Consider the following 24,781-nt stretch of genomic DNA (forward strand, 5'->3'; position numbering starts at 1 on the left):
TTATACAAATCAAAAAATCATTTAACCCCTCCCCATATTTAGACTAGAAGTTAGCAAAGAATTCTCCAGTTTAGACACACCCAGGTTCTTCAGCCTTTACTTGTTTTCCAGGCACCTGGCCACCTTTGTTACCCTCATCTGAACTCATTGAACTCCTGAATTCTGCATCTTCCCTAAAATGTGGTGCCCATAATTAGAAACAGGACTCCAGGAGATATCTGTTGGGCTATTGCAGACTACAGTAGAACTGTTTCTTTCTTGCAACTTTTTCTTTCAATCCCAGCATTTTTTCATGGGCACCACTCCTGATCCAGGTATTTCCCCATAACTATATGTGTTCATTTGATTCTGTTTGCTTAAGTGCAGAATTTTGCATTTTTGTCTTTTTAGAATTTCATTTTGTGAGTTTCATCCCACCATTATAGTCCGTCATTTGGCATTTTATTTGCCTCCTAAGGTGTTAGCTCTCCCACATAGTTCAGTAGCATATGCAGATTTGATGGTGATTCCCTCCATCCCTGCATCCAAGTCATTCATAAAAACGAAGAGTCTAAGTCTAGGACAGAGCACTGCAGAATCCCACATGAGACCTTTCTCCTGATTGATAACATGCCACTGATAAGCATTCTTTGAGTACCATTCTCTAACAAGCCTTGAGTCCATCTGATAGTACTAACATCTAGCCCACATGTAACCAGTTTACTGACCAAGATAGAGAAGGCTTTGCCACACGCCTTGCTGAAATGAAGGTATATTATGTCTCCAACGTTCCAGGATCTACTAGGCTGGTAACCCCTATCAGAGAACATACTAAGTTTAGTTCCATACTGATGTCTACTAATCATCGCATTGTTTTCAAGGTGTTTATAGATTGACCTCTTAACAGTCTGTGCTAGCATTTGGGTATTGGAGTCAACCTGACTAGTTTGTAGTTTTCTGAATAATTCATTTCTCCCATTTTGAAGTTTGGGACAACATTTGCCCATCTGCAGTCTCATGGTACCCAACCAGTCCTCCAGGATCTCTTAAAGATGATAGATGGAGGTTCTGGCAGTCCATCAACAGTTTCTTTCAGTACCCTGGGAAGCAGTTCATCCAAAACTCATTTAAGGAGTGAGATATGCAGCTCCTTATTGGTCTTGAGTTGCAAATATATGTGCTAGCGAAATGAAAAGAGAGAGGACAAATGTAAAAAAACCCAACAAACCCTGTCCATTGTATACCAGCTTAAACAACAGCTATTACAAAATAGCTAAATTAATCATCATCTTCATCTATTACTTTGAAAAGATACTTTGGATTTGGCAAGTCTGGGAGAATGAAGCCACTGAGAATGTCCTAGTCTAGTGTATGGAACAGATAACTAGGTATTCAGAGTAATTCTGAGGCAGAGCAGAGCTTGTGTTTCTGAGGGATATTGCAGCCAGCCCATTTAGGGCTTTAGCACTGAAAACAAGCAAGGTGATTTTGCTCAGGAAGTTATAGGGGTCTAGCATGGAAACTGGAGCTGTGATGGAACACGTCCATGTTGGCCCACAGAAATAGGACCACCTCCTGGATTAGCTACAACTCCCAAAGAGCCACAGGTACAGTATGTCCATCCAAGTTTCAGCTGCAGAAGTGTGAATGAAGGTCCCTGTGGAAAATAGGGTTGCCAACCACCAGTTAGTACCTGGAGGTCTCCCACTATTACAGTTGAAGAAGAAGAAGAGGAAGAGATTGGATTTGAAGTTCCTTCCCTCCTGTCATGATCCTGGACCTATAGTGGTGCAACCTACAGGCTCTAGGGAGGCCTAGTGGTTCCAGGGAAGCCTGCATTAGAGTGACTACAGGGCCTACATCAGGCTTCCCAAGTACTTTCCGTGATTCAGCGGGGGACACAGACGTCCTCGCAGGATCATTCCTGCAGGGACAACAGATGCGCCACACCATGCTGTCGCCAGGAAGTGATGCCGGGCGATGCTCTGGCAATGGGGCTGGAAACTCGATGGCACCATCGAGTTTTCAGTCCCATTGCCAGAGCGTCACCCAGTGTCACTTCCTGGCGACGGCATGGTGCATTACAGGGAGGAATGGTCCGGCCAAGGAGCATGTTTCCCCCGTCGGATCGCGGTAAGTACTTGGGAACCCTACTGAGTGCCCAAGGCCAGGGCACTCTCCCAGAGCCTCTTCCTAGAACTTGTTGTATTTATTTCCACAATGGGCCTTATTCCTAGTAGTTTCATATTACATAGGGTTATCACATCCTGACTTAGGGTTGCCAGCTCCAGGTTGTGAAATTCCTGGAGACTTGGGTGTGGAGCCTGGGGATGGTGGGTTTTGGGGAGGGGAAGGAGATCAGCAGGATCCTATGCCATACAGTTTGCCCTCCAAAGCTGCCATTTTCTCCATACACAGAAGATCTATTGTAATTCTGGGAGACAGTGTCACTTCCTGGCGATGGCATGGTGTGTTACAAGGAGGAATGGTCTGGCTGGGGAGCATGTTTTCCCCGCCGGATCACGGTAAGTACTTGGGAACCCTAGCCTAGATTTCCCAGGTTCCATCTGGACCCTGTGACTGGCTAACAGGGGATTTGGAGGGGAAACCTACACCAGCGGAGGAGTAGAGGGTGGTGCCTGGGAAGAAGGAATGAAAGGCCTGGCCCAAAGTGGGAGGGTGTTCACTCCCAGGGAGCAGGGCTGCTGCAGAAGGAGGGATCCCTCATCCAAAAGGGGTGAGTCAGCTTGAGGCCAAATACCTAGAGACGGCTAGGACTGTATAGTTAGACTTCTTATTTTGCTGATTTACCTACCTTTACTGTGCTCATTTTCCCTACCTGTTATTGGATTATGGTTGCTGTTAAATCTCTTTAATGAAATGAGTTTGTTACTCTGCCTGGGTCCTCTTGCCTCATTCAGTCATGTATAAAGGGACACCTACCGGAAAGGAGTGTATAAAGGAGTAGGGTGGGTGCTCTGGTTCCTCCCAAGGAGATCCATACCAGGGTGGTGGCAGCCATTAGAGAACCTTTCTAGCTGCTACCTGCGACACCTCCTCAAACCTCATCCTCACCAGGCTCCACCCCCAAAACCTCCTGGTATTTCCCAACCCAGAGCTGGCAATACTGGTGGAAACAGAAACTCATGAGCCCACCCATTCCTTTATTTCATTGTAATATGTATATTTTAAAAATGTGTATCCCACTTCATTCCTTTGTTGCTTCAGCACCAGTCATTGCCCATGTTTGAACTTTAAACCCATTCTTCAGGGAGGCAAAACATTTCTGGTCTCTTCTCTTATTTGTTGTCTTATGAAGCTGAAGCCATGACTAGCTACAGGCCTTCCTCATCTATCCCTGGTAAAATTCCGAATGACCTGCATCGTGTGTCTGTTTTTGTCCTATTTTGTTTGTATCCTGCCTTTCCTCCAAGGAACTCAGGGTAGTATACAAGATTGTCGCCTCCTCCATTTTATCTTTACAACAACACTGTGAGGTAAGGAAAGTGCTAGGATTACACAAGATCTTGAACCAGTGGAACTGGGCTAAGTCCATTTATGTTTTCGCTCGTATTGATGCGACAATTTTTTTTCCGTTGTAGTTTAAGGAGGTTTACACAACGAACATCAAATAGCACACAATATCGATGTAAATACTGTAAATAAATGTTATTTTTTTTACATAAATAAATCAAATATTAGCCTTTCTGCATCTTTACTCGTGCCATTAGAGTCTTCCCTTAGGGTTGTTAGGAGTTAGGTACACATGGTGGAGAAAAGTCCTAAGTAGCTTTTGGTGATAATTTGCTATTTTTTGCTCACTAGATTGTATTCCTGATGCAGGAGTAAATAATAACGGTCCTTACTAAGCATCAGCATTGTGCAAAATGCAACTGACCTTTGCTAAAATACAGCCTCGAGGATTAACCATTAACCATAAGAGAGGCAAGTTAAGTGCATTGTCATGTTTTCGAGAAATATGTTCCCCACCCCTGTTACTTCCGTATGTGTTGTTCAGCATTCATTCTTTGCAAACTTTGGGAGTGAGGATACCTGGCCTCCTGCTACAAGTATCCCGTCTCATTGATAAAATTTGGGAAGGAGGGGCAACACTTACTGTAAAAACCGGAAATAACATGGCAGATGCGCTAACATTTTGCAGAATGCCAGAGTGTCCACCATGTCAGATCCATTTTTTAATGGGAAATGAAGTAAGAGCACCAGCACAGTGCTGCCGCGCCAGGCCCCCCATTTCTTCCTGGGGGATGCTGGCTGTGGTCCAGCAACCCTAGTGAAAGGAATATTGCAGTCAGTGCCTGGGGCTCTGTAAAGGCAGTCACAACCCTACATCATCTTAATAAGACCCAGCAGGGAGCAGAAAGCAGTGGTGGTTTAAATGGCACAGAGCCATTTAAACCAATAAACAGCTGAGCAGCGGGGAGCTCCAAGTCACTCAGCTGTTTCTCCTGAAGAGCAGATCTTCAGAAACCGTCACGAGTCATCAGAAATTGCACCCAAGATTTGTGGTAGTTCGCCCCGGTTCTTCAGTTTATGAACTTTGACTCGCGAACCTCAAATTTGTGACAAACTTTAGTTTGTCAACTGGTTTGTGCCCATCCTCAATGGCTGAGACAGACGGAAGCCACTTAAGAGCAAGGGCGTATGTGCTCTGCGTTAACCCCTTGTGTGCTCCATTGTAGTAACAACTTGTTTATTCATGTGTTGGAAAATATGTATGCGTGTATACTATTAATACTTTCAGGATCTGAATTTCCTGTTTTTATGGAGGTTTCCTTAAGCACTTTACGTCTCTTTTTAACAACAGCAACAAAAAAAATCTTTTAATAAACCAACAGAACCCAGTGTGCTGCTTCACAGAGTAGCAGATTTGAATATGCATTTCCCAGGTCCTAGGCAGACATCCAAATGTCATCGTATATGGTGCTGTCTTCACTTCCTGCATTTTCTTTCCACACAGAGAAATCCACAGGAGGAATAATTCTAATAGCAAACCGTCTAATAATGTGCGGTGCAGATTTGAATATGCATTTCCCAGGTCCTAGGCAGACATCCAAATGTCATCGTATATGGTGCTGTCTTCACTTCCTGCAGACATTGTGGATTGTTGGTACAGTGTTCTGTCCTCAGGAAGGATGAGAGCGGAGGGTGACTTCACCTTCCCTTGCTAAACATAGACTAGAATCCCAGAGCTGGAAAAAATATTTCAGATTCCTTAGCAGCAGTGTCAGAATTATCACAGGACTGCAATAATAGTTTGCATTCCTGAATGGCACAATGAATGTTCTCGCGGTGCAGTCCCAAAGGAAAGTAGTACCTTTTTAAACCCATTGAAGCCAGTAGCCTCAGAAGGGTGTGTAAGTGGCCCAGTGTGGACTTATGCATGTACTTTCACTGCGAAAACATGTCCATGCCCATTTCTGCAACACTTGAGGTATGTTTGTGTGGCTCAGGCCCATAACTAAAGTGGGGCATCTCGGGGCTGAGCCCCCCCCCCCGACTTAGCACCCAGGTCTCCGGACTTTTTGCTGAGCCAGGTGGAGAGAGCTGTTTCAGGCTGTGTGGCAAGGGGAGGCTCATCACTTCACTATGACTCTCTCTTGCATGAGAGACCGGGGGCTTCTATGGGGTGCTCCCAGGCTTGGGTGTGTGTGCGGGGGTGTCCCCCAACTTAAAGTCCCCCCCCCCAAATCCTTGCTGTGGGCCTGGTGTAGAGCAGTGCTTCCCACTGAACTTCTTAGTGTATGTGTGTGTAAAGTGCTATCAAGTTGCAACTGACTCATGGCAGCCCAAGGACCATGGGTTGTTCAAAATATCGACTATCAATTTTTAATTAAAAAAATTCACAAAGCCCCCTAGTGGTACATGGGAGCAAGGGAATTGCCACCAAAGGAAAATGCCTGTCAGATGGGCAGGGCCAGAAAATACAGACTTTTCTGCCCACACAGCAGAAACCCCATCTTTCACAAAATATAACAGAAAAGCTGGTTTGGGAAAGATCAACAAAAAGCTTGCCAAATCCTGGGAGGTGTATGGACTCCATGGTCAACACTATTGATCCAGGAGCAAATAACCTGTGTGGAACAGTTCTTAGAGTCTTGCATCTAACTAGTCCAAAACAATCCAAAATATCTGAATAAGTCAAAACACCTATGAACAATCCTAAAGGAAATCAACCCTGACTGTTCCCTGGAAGGCCAGATACTGAAGCTCAAATACTTTGGCTACCAAATGAGAAGGGAGCACTCACTGGAGAAGGCCATGATGCTGGGAAAGATTGAATGTGAAAGAAGAAGGGGACAGCAAAGGACGAGACGGTTAGACGGTGTTATCGATGCAACTAACATGAGATTGAGCAAGTTCTGGAGGATGACGGAGGACAAGAGGGCTGGCGTGATGTGGTCCATGGGGCCACGAAGAGTCAGACTTGACTGTGCGACTGAACAACAACAACAACAAGTTGTGGATACAGCATTAAGCCCCCCCTCCAACACACTTAACTGGGAAAAGCCTGATGGAAAAACTCAGCTTTACAGGCCCTGTGAAACCAAGAGAGGTCCCTGAGAGCCTGGGTCTCATCTGAGAGGGTATTCCACCAGGGTGGAGCTATGATTGAAAAAGCCCTCACCCTGGAGGATGCGGAACATGTGACCCGAGGGCCCGGCACTACCAGTAGGCCATCAGATGATGAGGGGGGTTGTAAAAGGAGAGGTGGTCTCTTAGTACGAAGGTCCCAGACTGTTTAGGGCTTTCAGGGTCAAAACCAGCAACTTGAATTTGCCCTGGAAACCAATAGGCAGCCAGTGCAGCTGCTTTAAGACAGGCTGTTGACGTGCAGACCAAGATGTCCCAGTCAGAAGCCTGGCAGCTACATTTTGGACAATCTGAAATCTTCGAAGCACTTTCAAGGGGCAGCCCCGCATAGAGCGAATTGCAGTAGTGTATTCTGGAGGTGACCGTGGCATGAATCACTGTGGCCAGGTCCAGCTGAGACAGATAGGAGGCCAGCCGATGGGCCTGGTGTAGATAGAATAGAGCCTGCTTTGCAGCTGTGGACACCTGGTTCCCAGGGGTGCCCCAGATCTGGCTGTTGGGGCCCAAGGAACCAGGGCTGCCGCAGCAGCCCCTGACTCTGGAGGTGTCTTTTCTGGTCTGTGCTGGGTGCTCACTCCGTCCTGCAGGGGCCCAGCCACTTTGGCCCAACGGCTGCTGCCTCCTGTGCTTTTCTGGCCTGGCCTGGGGTGCCCGGCCTCCTCCTGGTCCTGCAGGAATGTGGAGTACGCCGAGAGTGGCTGCCCTTGCTGTGCCGACAGGTCTGGTCTGCTCCAAGGCAGCTTCGCCCGTGTGTGAGTTCAACACCATCCCCTCCCAAGGGTCTGGCCTGTTCTCTGCATGGCTGGATCCCAGGATGCCGTGCCTGGAAGGATCTCATTGCTGCCGGGGTAATGGGGTGGCGTGGCTATGAGGAAAAGATTGGGTGGGATGCTGGGAAAGACTGGGGAACATTGAGTGGGGCACTGTGAATTTGATAGGGGTGCTGCCCCCAGCACCCTCCGCTGGCTACAGCCCTGTTTCTACGTCAGACTGGCATTTATTGCACTATGACAGTGGTAAATTCAGAGTAGGTACCTGGCAGTCTTATTATTTAATGACAGCAAGGATATTTAAATCAGCTTTGTCGTGATACATGTCTGATGTGACTTTCAGTGTTCCGCAGTATTATCCCTGTTAAACTCAAGTGTAATTATTTCCAGGAGGGGTGACAGAGTTTGTTTGTCTCTGGAGTGCAAAACTTATTTGTGATGGAAAATATATGTCAGAAGAGGGGTGGGGGAGAACATACAAATATGAAAACATAATAAGATTTGTTCCAGCCAATCTTAGAGGAAAGGAAGAAGATGCCCAAATTAATAGGAAATGTACAAAATGGGAGCCTTTTGTGAGTCTGAAAGCTACAGCAGGATGTGCTAGCAGAGGGAATAAGGAAAAAGAAAAGAGAGATGGCGGACAAGGTTTAATGCCAGAAATAGGTGGGTTCGTATAGATCCAAGCACAGGGTTAGGCTACCTGACAATAGTGAAATGTGCAGAATGAAGGCAGCAATAAATATGCTGAAAACGTTCACGTTGAAAAGCGGCATATAAATATCATAAACAAGAAGGAGCAAACGGCTCTGGTGTTGGAGTGAAAGCCGAGTGTCAGATTATTCCTGAGGTGTCTCCTAAAATGAAGGGAGAAGAGATTGGATTTATACCCCACCCTTCACTTGGAGTCTCAGAGCGGCTTACAAACTCCTTTCCCTTCCCCTCCCCACAACAGACACCCTGTGAGGTGGGTGGGGCTGAGAGAGCTCTGGCACAAACTGCTCATTCTCAAGGACAGCTGTGCCAGAGCTTGTGACTGACCCAAGGTCACATCAGCAGGTGCAGGTGGAGGAGTGGGGAATCAAACCCGGTTCTCCCAGATTAGAGTCCGCGCACTTAACCACTACACCAAACTGGCTCTCTAACACCAAACTGGCTCTCTAACACCAAACTGGCCAGTTGGATCTGTCCAGAGTCCCATTATTTCTGTCATCCCATTCCTCACTGTGGCCAGCCTGACGTGTCCATAAACAGAGCAGGAAGGCAGTAGCCCTTCTCGCTGTCGCTCCCCAGGAACTGGAACGCAAAGGTAGACTGCTTCCAAACATGGCGTTTCTATTTAGCCATGATGTATCCCCTTTCCTTCCTTAGCTTTCCTGCTTTTGTTGCCTCTCTCCTGTCCTATAAAAATTCAGATTGTAACTTTTATAGGACAGAGATGTATCTCATTATTCGTGTTTTTTTAAAGAAAATGTCTATGCCGCCTCTCCAGAGGTGTGCTCAAGACAGCTTGCATTTTTTTTAAAAAAAATGCAATTAAATAATAGCACAAAACTTAAGAAGTATCAATTATCAAGCCATCAAACAATACTCAGCGGCCTGGAAAACCGTATTCATAAACCAGGCTGGAAAGCAGGTCATAGAAAGCTAAAAAAAGATGGAACTCCTCAGTTAAAAGCCTGGTAAAAGAGCAGTGTTTTGGCCTGCTGTGTTGAAGATGGTAAGGTGAGCCTCTAGTAAGGTAGGCCTCAAGAGGGAGGGTGTTCCAAAGCAGAGGTACCACGGACTGAAAAAGCTCTGCCTGTGGTTACTTCCTGCCTCACCTCTGCAGGGGGGAGGCACAGTGAGCAGGGCTATATTTTGCCAGGCAGCCCCATGAAGGCCCCTTCTAAATAGTGACATCAGGAGACCCGCCTCTGCTTCATAATGTGGGTGGAGATAGTTCCCAACCAAAGATTTATGTTTCGTAGTCCGCTGATCTGAGTGGGTGTTAAGAAAACAGGGCCAGTCGCCCATTGCTACAGCATGTCCTTTGTGCATTCCACAACTGGTAATGGGATCCATGGGGTGCTTCTCTCGTTGTCTTGAAAAGCATGGGATGTTTTGTCTATAGTCAGAACCCACCTTCTAAGATGTGTGAAAATGTACTGTCCAAAAAAGATAACAAATATGTCTGTGGAAACTGAGTTCAATACACACACTGATGCATTTAACCCAGGCTACCTCGATCTTCTCAGATCTCGGAAGCTAAGCAGGGTCAGCCTTGGCTAGTATTTGAAAGGGATATCAGGGTCCCGATGCAGAGGCAGTCATTGGCAAACCGCCTCTGAAACATCTCTTGCCTTAATAACAAGACTAGCTCACCACCTAGTGGTAAAGGTAAAGGTTCCCTTGCTCCAAAGCCAGTCGAATCCGACTCTAGGGTTGCGGTGCTCATCTCCGTTTCAAAGCCGAAGAGCCAGCGCTGTCCGAAGACGTTTCCTGGCAAGATCCAGTTTGAAAGTGTACTGAAAGTGGGTTGAAAGTGAGTTATTTAGTGTGTGTGACTGCAGCCTAGAGCTTAGTCCACAGCGTTTAGGACTACAGTTAGAATACATGCACCTCTTGCGCTGAACATATTTGAGAAGCAATGGCAAATGGCCCCAAAGTCTGAACTTCAAGGAACCAGAAAAGTAGGACTACTTAGAGATCTTTCAACGGATGTTGGGGAAACACATTTGTATCACGGGCCACATCGTAAGAGTGGCTAGATTCGAGTCCAGTAACACCTTAGTGACCAACAAGATTTTGCGAGTATAAGCTTGTGAGACAAAGCTCCTCAAAGCTTTGACTCGCAAAAGCTTATGCTTACGGACTTCTTACTGCGCTAGTTTTCCCGCAGTTCTTCTATCCGTGACATTTTATATCGCTTGGAGGTGGTCAGACGTTCCCTCTGTCTTCCGCTTCACTCGCGCAAAGTACTGATCACACAGCGCGCCATCCCCACGGCGGCATGGGGTTTAAAAAAAACCCAAAAAACCCTGCGCATGCGCTTGTCTTCCCGAAACAAGCACCATCGGCATTACCAAACTGTCAATACACGTGATGGAAGACGTAAAGGAAAACGAGAAAGAAAACGGGGTTAAACATGTGCTTGGGCGTACATACAAACTAAAAAGACCGAAATAAAAGCTAGTGCCTGTTTGCACATGCGCATAACTTAAACCGGAAACACAAAAAAGGGGGGGGAGGGTAACGCGGTCACGGCGGATTGCTGTCCAGATACCAAAACCGCAGATACAAAGCGCGAGATATCAGAAAAACACCTGTTCCAACGGGTGTCAGAAAACGCGGATAAAAAGAGCGGAAACCGCGGGACTCAGCCCGCTTTGGTGTGGGAGGCGGGTTTGCCAATAGGAACAGGAAACTTTAATTTTGTGAGACTAAGCTCCTCAAAGCTTTGACTCGCAAAAGCTTATGCTTCAAAATCTTGTTGATCTCTTAAGTTGCTACTGGACTTGAATCTAGCTTGTCTATAGTAGACCAACACAGCTACCCTCTGAAACAGTTGTAAGAGCAATAACCATTGTAAATGGTTTTCCTGTGGATCAGGGTTTCCAAAGGGATGCTCTCCACTTTTAGACATCCTTGCCTGCCATCAGTGGGAGGCATTGGCTTGGAAACTCTCCACATAATGTTGCAAGCTTTGGACTGGGAAATACCTAGAGGAGGAGGAGGAGGTTGGATTTATACCCCGCCCTTCACTTGGAGTCTCAGAGCATCTTACAATCTCCTTCCCTTTCTCTCCCCACAACAAGGTGTAGGTGAGGCTGAGAGAGCTCTTTCCAGAGCTGTCCTTGAGAGAACAGCTCTGAGAGAACTGTGGCTTGCCCAAGGTCACCGAGCAGCTGCATGTGGAGGAATGGGGAATTAAACCTGGTTCTCCCAGATTACAGTTTGTGCTCCTAACTACTACACCAAACTGAGGGTGGAGCCTGGGAAGGGCAGGGCTAGGGAAGGGGGGGGGACCTCAGCAGGATATAATTCCATAGAGACCATCCTCCAGAAGAGCCATTTTCTCCAGGGGAACAGATCCTCGTTGTCTGGAGGTCAGTTATAATAGCGAGAGATCGCCAGGTGCCACCTAGAGGTTGGTAACCCTGTCGCCACATAATCAGCAGGATCCTGATACACAAACATTACAGATCCAGTTTTGTCTCCTTTCTGATGTAGCTTTTCCGCGTCTACCATGCCTAATGATATTTTAATCTACTTTGTTTCTTTGGTTAATTCAGTTATCGGCCAACATCTGCGTACTGTTTCTTGAAGTTTTATTAGCCCTTATTTCATTTTGGTCCCCTGTTCTTATCTTTGCATTGGCACAATAGAGTCTGTGGTTCGCTTTTGACAGGGGAGAGTTTTATGTCCAGCGCAATCTTGTTTTCTTAGGTGACAGAACAATACTCTGTTTGGGAGCTTTGCATATTACTGCCATCGGAAACAAACCTAGTCCTCTTCACACAGGAACTTCCCAGTTCAGTATTTACTCTGTAATCCAAAACGAGGGGGAGCCACTTAAAAATAAATAAATCCAAATCAAAGCACCCACGCCACCATTTGGGAAGCTAAGACCATTGCTCATTTTGTGCTCATATTGCGGTGATTCTTTTATTCCCACAGTTTTTATTTTCTAGTCTCAGTTTATAAAGTGGTAAAGGTAAAGGTTCCCTTGCTCGAAAGCCAGTCGAGTCCGACTCTAGGGTTGCGGTGCTCATCTCCGTTTCAAAGCCGAAGAGCCAGCGCTGTCCAAACACGTTTCCGTGGTCATGTGGCCGGCATGACTAAACACCAAGGCGCATGGAACACTGTTACCTTCCCACTGAAGTGGTACCTATTTATCTACTTGCAATTTCTTGCTTTCGAACTGCTAGGTTGGCAGGAGCTGGAACTAAAGACAGGAGCTCACCCCATCTTGCGGCACCCGGGTCTTGAACTGCTGAACTACTGACCTTCCACAGCCTGCAGTTCAGCGTCTTAACCACTTGAGCCACCGCAGCTCCTTTATAAAGTGGTAGCTGGAGCCATTTTTTTTTTTTTTTGCTAGTTTGCTCCAGACGTAGGTTGGGGAATCCCTACTGGGGAATCTGGCACAAGCCCCTCCATATGCTTCCCCTCTCCCCTAACGTATTGACCTGGGAGGCATGGGGACCATGGACGTTGGAACAGAGCCGTTTTTGGGTCCCATGTAACATACCGTTCTTCCCTGCCTAGCAGCCAATTGTAAGCCCTTTTGGTGAACACTTGAAGCTGCATTATACTGAGTCAGACCATCTGTCGTGGCGACCTCTGGTGACTGACCCCTACGGGGGGCCTGGAGGATATTCATAGCGGTGGTTGAATAAAGCCTCCCATCTAAGTACTTAGCGGAGTCAACCCTGGTTAGCTTCCGAGATCTGAGGAGATTGGGCTTGCCTGGCCTTTCCAGGTCAGGGTCAGCATGGGGTACTTCGATTGGCGATACCTCTCGAAGCCCTGACCTGGATAGCCCAGGCTAGCCTCATCTTGTTAGACGTTGGGAGCTAAACAGGATCGACCCTGGTTAGTCTTTGGTTGGGAGACCACCAGGGAAGTCCAGGGTTGCCGTGCAGAGGCAGGCGATTGCAAACTGCCTCTGGAGATCTCTTGCCTTGAAAACCTTATGGGGCCGCCATAAGTCGGCTGTCACTCAATGGCAGCTTCCAGCACCACCAACTCTCAAAGTGCCCCAGAAGTTTTTCAAACTGCCCAAAGATACTTTTAATGGGAGATACCAGGGCGAGAGAGCCTGGGACCTTCAGGTCCTTATGCACTAGTTTGGAGCTGTGGCCGTGTCCCTTAGCTATACTCAGCTATGCATAAGCACTCCTAACCCCACACTGCTGTGCAACTCCAATATACAGTTGTAAGAATAAATGTATGCCTGCTGAATTCCCATGCAGACCTGAAAATACTAAAAAAAATCCACACACACACACCCAGTTCTAGAGCATACTACGAGTATCAGTGGAGTATATAGTATCTAGGTGAAACTGGATGGACCAAGGTTGCATCCACAAATCATTGGCTATTGCAATATTGTTGCTGTTGCATTTGAAACATGATTTTCTTGAATGGAAAAGCCAGTTCCCTTGCAAGTGAGTGCTATAGTACAACAATAGCACAATATCAGTAGGTATAGGTGCAAGGGAGGAGAAGAAGAAGAGGAAGAGGAGGAGAAGGAGGAGACTTGATTTATACCCGATTCATTACCCGAAGGAGTCTCAGAGTGGCTTACAATCTCCTTTCCCTTCCCCTCCCCACAACAGACACCCTGTGAGGGAGTTGGGGCTGAGAGAGCTCTTTCAAGAACTGCTCCTCAGAGAACAGCTCTGAGAGAACTTGTGACTGACCCAAGGTCACACCAGCAGCTGCATGTGGAGGAGTGGGGAATGAAACCCAATTCTCCCAGATTAGAGTCTGCACTCTTAATCACTACACCAAACTGGCTCTCCACCACCAAACTGGTACAAATCCACACTGAGGCTCAAGAGAGCAGAGTGGTTGTGGTGGGCCTTACTGTAGCCTTGCCCTCTCCAGGAGACCCCCAAACCAGTGCATGCCACTCTGAGCCACAAAACTCACTGGGTGACCTTAGGTGAGTCCCAGTCTTGACTTAACTTACCTTACAAGGCTGTTGTGAGGCCAAAATGAGAAGGAGAGAACAGTGTGTTGCATCATGAGCTCCTGTGGGGTTAGATCAAAAGGCGATAGGTATTTCTGCAGGTGGGAAGAGATTGGAAGCAATACTAGTATATATTAGAACAATTATGCCATTTGCACACTTGACAAAAAACGGCACTAGAAAAACGTTTAGTCTCAATGCACAAGTCTCATTTTAGAGCTATAAAAGTCATCCAGGTGGCTTTGGGCCAGATCTGTATTATTCCCTAATTCTGAAATTAGCCAAATATCTTGCATATCTTTCTCCCATTAGTCACACATTCTCCTCTTGGGAGAGATGCTGGAATTTGAATGCAAAGGTCAGAGAACTGACAACTTTCCTGTAGCTCCTGCATTCTAAAACCACAACTATTAGTCTGACAGGCTATGTGCACATGTGCAGGAGAGAGAGGCTAAAGCCATTCAATTGGACTTCTGTTGGTATCAGAATACAACCATGGCTTTTTATAGTTTTAGAGCTACTCTGTTGGGTTATAACCTACGCTTTTGGGGCATAAAGAACCTGATTTATAGATCGTTGCTTACAAAGCCCTTCATGGCCTGAGTCCCTCATATCTGCAGGACCATCTCTCTTAATATGCTCTCCATAGACAGCTTCGCTGACCTGAGCAAAACTTCCAGAGAGTGCTACCCTGAGTAAGATCAACAGCTGTTCATACCTGTGCATTCTCTTGTGGCTTCTGCCTGCCTGATGTGGTCAGAAGGGCCTTCACGCTTCTGTCATTTTGCCCAATGTGTAAAACAGGAGAGGAGGATTTTTAAAATAATGGTATTAGGACTGTGGTAAAATGGAATCATGCCAGAAAAGCACTTTTTATAAAGGGGATTTACCACACTGGTTTCTTCAGTTTGGTGTAGAGGTTAAGAGTACGGACACTGGTTCTTCAGTTTGGTGTAGAGGTTTACGGACTCTAATCTGGGAGAACTGGGCTTGATTCCCCACTCCTTCGCATGCAGCTGGTGGTGTGACCTTGGGTCAGTCACAGTTCTCTCAGAGCTCTCTCAGCCTCACCTATTTCACAGGGTGTCTGTTGTGGGGAAAGGAAGGAAAGGACACCGCACATAATGATAAACAGGCATATCCTGTATAAATCCAGTCTCCTCTTCATCATCATCATCATCATCATCATCATCATCATCATCATCATCATCATCGAACCAGTAGTGCTTTGAAGTTTGGCCTGGGCCCACTGATGCAGGCCTCCACAGTTTGAGCACTACTCATACTCCATCAAGCTGAATGTAGCCATGTATGGTGGACCGTCAGTGAGATGATAAATAAACCTTTTGTGTTTGCTGCCAAGTAGGCAGATTATCCCTCAACAGGCCACAATCCATAGCTGGCCAATTACATTTAGCTTGGTTATGTACAAGGCATGCACTAGACTTAAGGTGTCTTTCATTGACTTAAATCCAGTTCTTTTTAAAATACCGGCTCAACCAAAAAGTACACTTTTTCTCGGGCACCCAGTGAAATGGGGGCAATCTGGACAGAGAAAAGAAAGTACTTCTTCACTCAAAACATAACTTGTGGGACTTGCTGTCACGGGATATAGTGATGGCTACTAGACTAGATGGCTTTAAAAGGGATGAGACAGTGATGATAGGTCTATCAGTGGCTATTTTTCATGATGGCTGAATGGTACCTCCGTGTTATACATACGTATGAACACACATGAAGCTGCCTTCTCCTGAAACAGACCATCGGTCCATCAAGGTCAGTATTGTCTACTCAGACTGGCAGCAGCTCTCCAGGGTCTCAGGTTGAGGTCTTTCACATTACCTACAGCCTGGTTCTCTTAACTGGAGATGCTGAGGATTGAACCGGGGACCTTGTGCATGCAAAGTGGAGGCTCTTCCAATGAGCCACAGTCCTTCCCAGTGTTCAAAGGCACTTTGTATACCTTTGAATAACAGTGTTGTAGGCAAGGCTGTGGAAATCTGAGAGAAAAAGATGGACCATTGGTCTGAACTAGCAGAGCTGTTCTTGTGATTTTTCATTAAAGCTTACAGTTTTAAATATTGATTCCCCCCCCCTTCATTTGACTGAATTATAGCATTATTTTTTTAGCTTGTTTTGTAAGCTTTCAGTAAAACAAAGACTTTGAATGGCATAAGCTTTGGAAACTGATTGCTTGGTGACCTTAATGAAATTGTGCTAATCAAAAGTCTGGATGAAGAGAGATGCATTCTTTCACGTAACAGTACTTCGATACCCATGACCAAAAAACCCTCAGTCATTCTCTGTATCGGTAATAGCTCTTTGAGGGATTTTTTGAAAGAATGAAAGAAGGAAGTGGCTTTACATAAAAGAAGAACCTGAACTTTTAAAAGGAAGGGTTGCAGTTTTGCATCCAGTCGTGTGGGATGGTCCACGGAATAATTTGCGATCTGGGTGCAGATTATGGCATGTGACAAATTGCTGTGTGTGCAGTTACAGGCACCGCACATAATGATAAACAGGCATATCCTGTGTAATTTCCTTCACAGAAGCCTGTTGTATGAAAATGCAACATGGAATTGAGACTAAAGCAAAGAAATGGGGGCAAGGTTTCATCCAGTGTCTACATGTGATGAGGTATGGTGGACCCATGGAAACAGCCAGAACCAGTGTCTTGGAGTAGTGGGCCTATGAAGCCCATGTTCAGATTCCCATTTGAACCATGATGCTTACTGGGTGACCTTGGGCCGCTTGTGCTCTTTCAGCCAATCTACTATCTTACACAGAATCACAGAGCTGGAAGGGGCCATTCAGGCCATCTATTCCAACCAACCCCCTGCTCAATGCAGGATCAGCCTAGAGCATCCTTGACAAGTGTTTGTCCAGCTGCTGCTTAAAGACTGCCAGTGAGCGGGAGCTCACCACCTCCCTGTGCAGCTGATTCCACTGCTGCACAACTCTTCCTGTAAAAAAAAATCTTCCTAATATCCAGCCAGTACCTCCTCACCCTTATTTTAAACCCATCATTGCGAGTCCTCTCCTCTGCTGCCAAAAGGAACAGCTCCCTGCCTTCCTCTAAGTGACAGTCCTTCAGGGTCAGCAAGCTGCCAAGTGTTTCTTATGTTTCCTTTTCATGCGCATTCCTTCCCTTGTGCTTAATTGCCGCTCTGCCGCAACGAGTATCCTTCAAGGCCGCTGGAGGAGTTGCTGGAGAAATTGCTTTGGCTTTACCCAAGATGAGTCGTGGGAAGCTTTTACCTGTTTTGCTTTATTAGCCGTTTGCTCTCAAGCCTAATGCCCGCGTACGGGAATCCCAGTATTTGGGTAATGCTGATATGAATGTACTATAACCTTTCATGCGCATAGATCCCCCGCCATTCCTAACAGTGTTCCTGTCAACGCATCTATAGCTTCAATAAAAGTAAAACCTTTCGATAAGTGTGTACTTCGTTGTTGCTGTGGGTCCTGACATTCAGATACTTAAAGAGAGCAATCATGTCCCCCCCCTCAACCTCCTCTTCTCCAAACTAAATATTCCCAAGTCCCTCAGCCTTTCCTCATAGGGTTTGGTCTCCAGGCCCCCATTCATCCTTGTTGCTCTCCTCTGTACCTGCTCCGTGCCCTGAACTGGATGGTCCAGGTTAACCCGGTCTCATCAGATCTCTGAAACTAAGCAGGATTGGTCCTGGTTAGTAGTAGGATGGGTGACCACCGAGAAAGTCCAGGGCAGTGGCAAACCATCTCTTACGGAGTTGCCATAAACTGACTGCAACTTGATGGCACTTTCCACCATCACTGCCTTGCGTGGTGTTTATGTATCAAAAATGGCAGAGACCCCCACACACCATCCTGATCATTTATAAGAAAGTGTAGAGGCTCCCTTGCCAGAGATTTGCTCCACGCGGCTATCCAAGTAAAAACAAACAGTGAAAGCTTGAAATATACAGTTTTAAAAGCCGGCCATAACATTATTGAAAAAATCCCAAGTTAGGTCACTGATCCATCGGGTTTAGTGCTATCTCCTCTGACGGGCAGCAGTTCTTATAAACAGGTGATGCTACCTTGTACAGCATCGGACTGTTGGTCTATGATTCAGTCTCATACACTAAGACTGGCAACCGCTCTCTGTGGTCTTACGTCGATGTCTTTGACTTCACTTACTGCCTGGCCCTTCTAAACTGGAGATGCCAGGGATTGAACCTGGGACCTTCTGCATGCCAAGCAGATGCACTGCTGCCGAACCATGGTTCCTCCAGACCCTTGAGGAGAGACAGGTCTTTCTCAGCACCTGTTACCTGAGTTCCTTTGACTGTAGCTGTCTTCAGATGTTATATCCACCCAAACTGGTAGTCTTCTGACCACAGTGCTTGGTTCCCCTGATGCCATGGACATGCATGGTCACCATGTTTGTTTATTGCGCATATAGAGCTTCTGTATGTGCAGAATGAAAGCTGTATGTGTACAGAAAATCTATTCATTGCCCAGTTCAGACAAAACAAGCAACCATGCATAATAGGTACATTGCAGGGACCACACATTCCTAATATGCACCTAAGGGCCAGGCATGGGGGCAATGAGGCACAGCCCCTTCCCTACACCAGGTGAAGGATTTGTTATTGGACAGTATAACTTTGGATTGCTGATGGGTGATGAAGTGCCTGAATGTGCCGCACATGTAGTCCGAAAGAGGAAGAGACCCAAAGAAAGAAGTAGCTTCACTACTTCTCTGAAGGCTGTGGATTGGATTATCACTTATTATCTGACCAGGTGGGAGTGACTTTCAGCATTCTCAGTTGCAAATGGAAGCTTAACCTCCTGGAATGGTTATTAAAAACAATTGAATGGCACTGTGGCCAGTTCATTCTCTTGTGCGCCCTCGCCACTGAAACAGGATGAGTGAGTGATTCACAGACTCAGGAAAATTGAAGCTGAATGAGGTATGAGATGTTAACACTCCCTTGAAAAAACAAATGCCAGAGATTCATTAATATTTTATTTGTGAAAGAGTTCTTTCTGAAAAGATTGAGGCTGTGATCACAAGCACACTGAACTCAGGAAGGACCTTAGATCTGTAAATGTGTATATGGTTGAGCTACGTGGGTCAGCTATTCCTCCCAGTTGTTATAAACAGAAGAGTCTTGTGGGACCTTAAAGGCTAACAAGATGATTTTTAAAATTCTAGTATAAGCTTTTATGGACTTAAGCCTACTGTGCTGGGGGGGGGGGCGTGTATGGCTCAGTGGTAGAGCATCTGCTTGACATGCAGAAGGTCCCAGGTTCGATCCCTGGCATCTCCAGATAAAGGACCAAGCAGTTGGCGATGTGAAAGACCTCACCCTGAGATCCTGGAAAGCCACTGCCAATCTGAGTAGACAATACTGACCCTTATGAACCGATGGTCTGATACAGTATAAGGCAGCTGTATTTGTTCATGTGTTCACATAGTGGGTCTTCGCTAGCTAGATATATATGTACATTATGAAGGGAAAAAAATGTGAAATAGCACGTTGAGAGGACATGAAATGCAGGAAGTACAGGGTGAGATGTAATTATGTAAAACAAACCAGGGACCCGCAAGGACTCCCGGGGGAGGGGAAATCTCATTTGCTCCACTGGCTCCCTTACCTGGACCAAACTAGATGAGATGGTGTCCTCGGTGCCATGACATGGATACTGCCTCCATTTTAAGTGCTATTGTTCCCATCGATCACACACTTCTTATCAAATGCCAAAACAGTTGTGTAGGGTGTGTGCAGCTGTTTTGGCACTTGATAAGATATGGGGCGATGGTAGACAAGAGTGCCTCAGCCCTTGTGGCATTTTAAGTGACATTAAAGTGACAGTGGCATCCTTGTGGTTTGGCCCCCATATCTGTTTTTTCTACCCTGCTGGTTCGCGCTTTCCCCACCCTTCCAACTGCTTTCCCCCATTTGCTCTAGCTCCCAGTCTTCTGCTCATTGCTGGCCCCTTTTCCCCTCTCCCTGCAGCCTATGTTTCTGCTAATTTCCCCACTCCACTTTCACCAGTTACTGCTTTCCACTCCCGTCACCTCAGTTGTCCCCACCCCACCCCGCAGTCCTGGCAGCCTATTTCCTAGACTTCTTCCCTTGCTTCCAAGAAATTAAGTAAAACATAGTTTAAAAGCACTGAGATTTCATGAAACTACCTCACAAGATCTCGACCGCCACTTTGGATTGCCTAGGTGATAGTGTCTCGGATCCCTTATGTAATCTTAATTGGTGGCCAGGTCTCATGACGTAGTCTTGCGAGATCTCAACATAGTTTATTTGGTGTTTTATTTCATTCCCTACCCCTTAAATCTGAAGAGTTTGCTGCAACTCTGTGAGTTCCCTGAGGTTTGCAGAAACATCTGCCCTAGCTCTGGATTCCCCTTTGTCATTTATTTTTTAAATCTGCTCAGGAGGGCATACTTGGATATTAGATATACTGCAAAGTGCACGCGCGCACGCGCCGGGAGCTGGACTGGAGTCCCCCGCTGGAAGGGTAAGCGCCACTTGGCAACCCTACAAGATCTCGACCGCCACTTTGGGTTGCCTAGGTGATAGTGTCTTGGATCCCTTATGTAATCTTAATTGGTGGCCAGGTAGTCTTGCGAGATCTAAACATAGTTTATTTGGTGTTTTATTTAATCCCCTCCCCCTTAAATCTGAAGAGTTTGCTGCAAGTCTGTGAGTTCCCTGAGGTTTGCAGAAGCATCTGCCCTAGCTCTGGATTCCCCTTTGTCATTTATTTTTTAAATCTGCTCAGGAGGGCATACTTGGATATTAGATATACAATTCCAAGTGTAATGAAGTAAAGTACAATGACCATTCATAATGGCAGTAGTTGGTTCCCAGGCTGTACTAAGCCGCTGAATACCTGTAATGACTAGGGAATCCCATGGCCTAGTTCAGTCCCTGGGAGATGGTATCAAATTTCTTGATGGATTTTTAATTCAGCAGTTTCATGCTGAATTAGACTTGAAAGTCTTCTTGCTAGAGAATGGTTGCTTTAAGGTCAGCACCAATGTGACTGAAATGTTGTTGGAATGAAGTAATAATCCGTAGTGGCCCGTATCTTGCAAAAAACACCCCACGAAAATTTATAAATCAGGTGTATCTTTTGCTTAATTGATGTCATTTTCAAGTTGTAGAGTAACATGCATTTTCACCTTCACCAGCTGTGTAGTGAGGCTTCTGTGCAAACAATGCTCCAGTTCCATGCTTATAGCAGAACACCCACCCATAAAAAGTGATCACAACAAAGCTTTGTAAATGTCATTGTGACCCTGGCATTGTGAGCGATGTGCTAAAGGCTAATCAGCCCATAAGATACTAATTTTTTCTTTCAGTGGGTCATGTTAAACGGGAACAGGTTGGCTTGTCCTCCAGTAATACGACATAACAGAAATTGAATTGGATTATTTCGAGTCCATCGAAATGGCTTCTAGGTTTATTTCATCCCCCCCTACTCCCCAAATCACTGGGGTCAATAATGCACTTTCAAGATATATTTAATTACCAATAAGAAACAATAAGTAAGGAAAGGTTAACAATGGTGTCCTAAGCAGATTTACGCCCATCTAAATTCATTGAAGTCAAAGTGCTTTGGCGGTTTTAACTCTACTTAGGTTGGCACAGTAAGTAATAGATTGTGTTGGACATTGTTCCATTCTCACTGAAGGCCCTTGCCACTTGAGATCTTTCCGGAATAAAAAGGTCCTTGGGTTCTTGAAGTGATTAGCATTGATGATTTAGTCCAAAGGCTATTTCTTTCCAGTTGCTCTTCATTTATTTCCACAATGGACTTGGAAAGTAGATCAACAATATCAGCCGTTGAGTTACATAATGATGTAGTCAACCTCAGTTACAACCGTTGACATCAAAACAGTTGACTCAGACCGCTTTGGAAACAAACACTGACAGGAAAAGTAGTAGCCGCTGTTGAAATGTCAGATGTTTCTTGGAAATTCTAGAAAGGGCCTGATCCGCTCCACACACTCCTTTACATGTGCGTCAAGGGGCCCCCTGGAAAAGAGCCTCTGGCTATGTCCTTTTGGCCTGTTTGAAAACCATAAAAAGTAGAGCAAAGCCTGTCTCGTCTGATTCTGGTCCCAGTCATGATCATATGCTAGGGGGATTTTTATGTGTATGGACATTGCCAACCTGAGGTAATTCTGAGGTATTTCTGTCATTCCGATCCTTAGCAGCACAATATCCAAAGCCCACAAGATTAAACATTGGAGGGAAATGAACTTCACATCAGCTGGCCCATTGACCATTATAGGCTGCGATCATATGCACAATTAGGCATGCCATAGGCGCGAATGCTGGGTGGATTTAAAGGGCGCGATCAGACAACAACATCTGGGAAGTGCCCCACAGCCGTCGGCAACCCGTTCTGCTGCCGCAGAAGCGGAGTTAAAAGACACCAGGGAAAATCTGGTAGAAAACGGGTTGCTATGGGCCACGGACAGACTTTCCCCTGTCTGATCGCTCCAGCACGCTCTCATGGTATCGGGATGATCTGATCAGGCCAGCCTGACTCCATGCCATTGTTCCCTCCCCCTTCTCAATATGCGCATCATCACACATAGGGAGCCCTCAGTGCGAAGATGCGATTCATCGATTCCTCGTTTAAGCGCATCGGAAACAAACGGCAAAAAAAAGAGACTCACCCGCTGTTGCGTCTGATTACACAAGGACTGTGTGATCGAGCAACTGCAGGTAAAATTCCTCTGGAGGAAATAGCCTCGCTCCCCCCCCCATTTTTTCTGGTGCATGTGACCTCAACCATAATACTGTTAATTGGTTTGTTACTATATAATGCCAAATATTCTTTCTTTCTTAAAACTAGGTTTTCTTTTGTTTGTTGTCAAGTTGCAGCTGACTTATGGTGACCCCATGGGATTTTCAAGGCAGGAGACGTCCAGAGGCGGTTTGCCACTGCCTGCCTCTGTACTTCTTAGGTGGTCTCCTGTCCAAGTACTAACCATGGATGACCCTGTGTAGCTTCCGAGATCTGATGAGACTGGGCTAACCTGGGCTATCCAAGTCAGTGCAGGCCACCGTTTACACTGTGAAAAATGTATTACATCGTTTGCTAGTGAGCCAAGGGCACAGGCTGCTTTCTTGTTTCTCTGGCACCCATCAGGGCAGACCTAGCATAGCTTCCGCTACTGTCCTTTTTCTGTAGTATGTATTTATTTAGATATTAGTAGACCACTCTTCTTCCCAGTGACCAGATCTCTCCCTCCCCTCCCCTCCCCTCTCCTCTCCTCTCCTTCCCTCCCCTCTCCAGGTATTTTTGTGGACTGATGGTAAAACCATGCAAAAGTTTTGCCAAAGAATTGGGTTGCATCTCCGATTGATTGTACTGGAAATGTTCGGTAAGTGCTTAGTTTTTGCACATGGAATTCTGTGGACTTATTTTTCCCCTTGTTTCTTTCAGGACAGCATAACTATTTATGTGCCGGGAGGAATGACTGTATAGTTGATAAAATTCGCCGGAAGAACTGTCCTGCGTGTCGCTTGAGGAAGTGCTGTCAAGCTGGCATGGTACTTGGAGGTAGGCCTCTTGCGGTTCATGAGAAGTACTCAGATGTTATGGGAGATAAAACAGTTACTGTATTGTCTGCATGGAACCAATTACCTAAGGGGGTGGTGGGCTCTCCCTTGCTGGAAATACTCAAGCTGAGGCTCAACACCCATCTTTTGGAGGGGCTGTTAAGATTTCGTACACTAAGTCAATATTGGTCTAAAATGCAGCAGCGTGCCTCTTGTTCGGGACATCTGTGTGGGCACCCATATAGCCAGTGGTTTGCCAATTGCATTGGCTGCCAATTGTGTACCGGATTAAGTTCAAGGTTATGGTTCTAACCAGGGCTTTTTTTGTAGAAAAAGCCCAGCAGGAACTTATTAGCATAATAGGCCACACCCCCATGCCTTCCCTTGGCTTGCCTGGGCACCCCACGGTTGTGGGGAGCCCAGGCAAGCCAGTCCTTGGACAGGCCAGGAGGCCCCCCCTGGCCTGCCCGACTCGGAGTCACTGGGGGGGTAGCTCTCCAGGCCTTCTCTCTGTAGCCACTCATGCAGAGGTTTTGGTTGTAGTGGGTGTGGCCAACTCTAAAGCCAGCCGGAACTCCGTTCCTGTGCGTTCCTGCTCAATAATAGCCCTGGTTCTAACCTTTAAGGCCCTATGCAGTCTGGGACCAACATATCTGTGGGACTGCCTCTCCTGATATGTTCTCCAAAGAACTTTATGCTCAGCTGAATAACATTTACTGGAGATCCCTGGCCCGAGAGACAAGTGCCTAGCCTCAGCCAGAGCCAGAGTGTTCTCAGCTCTGGCCTGGTGGAACACGCTCCCAGTTGAGGTCAGGGCCCTGTGGAACCTATTATAGTTCCACAGGGCCTGTAAAACGGAGCTGTTCCACGAGGCCTTTGGTTGAGGCGGTGGATGCCGCACCATATCTGGCCTCCCCGACCCTACCAGCCCCCCTCATCCAGCTATGTGGACTAGTATACCAACTTATATTATGGGATGGGGGCTAGGCCCAATTATTAATGGCTTTCCTAGTGCCACACACAGTTATACTCCTATGGCCTATGAGTTACCACCTCACCAACATGTAGTTTAAATCGGGTTTTAGATTTGTATTTGAATTGTATTGATTTCTATATTTTTAATTGCTATATTGTACCCCCACATAAGAACATAAGAGATGCCAATGTTGGATCAG

At 46.3% G+C, this 24,781-nt stretch overlaps 1 protein-coding gene and 1 non-coding gene across 2 annotated transcripts in view; both read left to right on the forward strand.

Moving 5' to 3' along the window:
- The window catches only part of LOC107125615 (progesterone receptor-like), a 93,795-nt gene that overhangs the window by 13,950 nt on the left and 55,064 nt on the right, over positions 1-24,781 (forward strand). The window contains exon 4 of the mRNA XM_015429047.1: positions 23,491-23,607. Coding sequence (XP_015284533.1) covers positions 23,491-23,607 — 117 coding nt within the window. The remainder of the gene's footprint in view (positions 1-23,490; positions 23,608-24,781) is intronic.
- TRNAV-GAC lies at positions 19,264-19,337 on the forward strand. Its single transcript has one exon. It is a non-coding gene; the product is annotated as a tRNA-Val (tRNA).

The sequence above is a fragment of the Gekko japonicus genome, unplaced genomic scaffold (assembly GCF_001447785.1).
Source record: "Gekko japonicus isolate JY-2015 unplaced genomic scaffold, Gekko_japonicus_V1.1 scaffold1607, whole genome shotgun sequence".
In the NCBI taxonomy this organism is placed as follows: Eukaryota; Metazoa; Chordata; class Lepidosauria; order Squamata; family Gekkonidae; genus Gekko; species Gekko japonicus.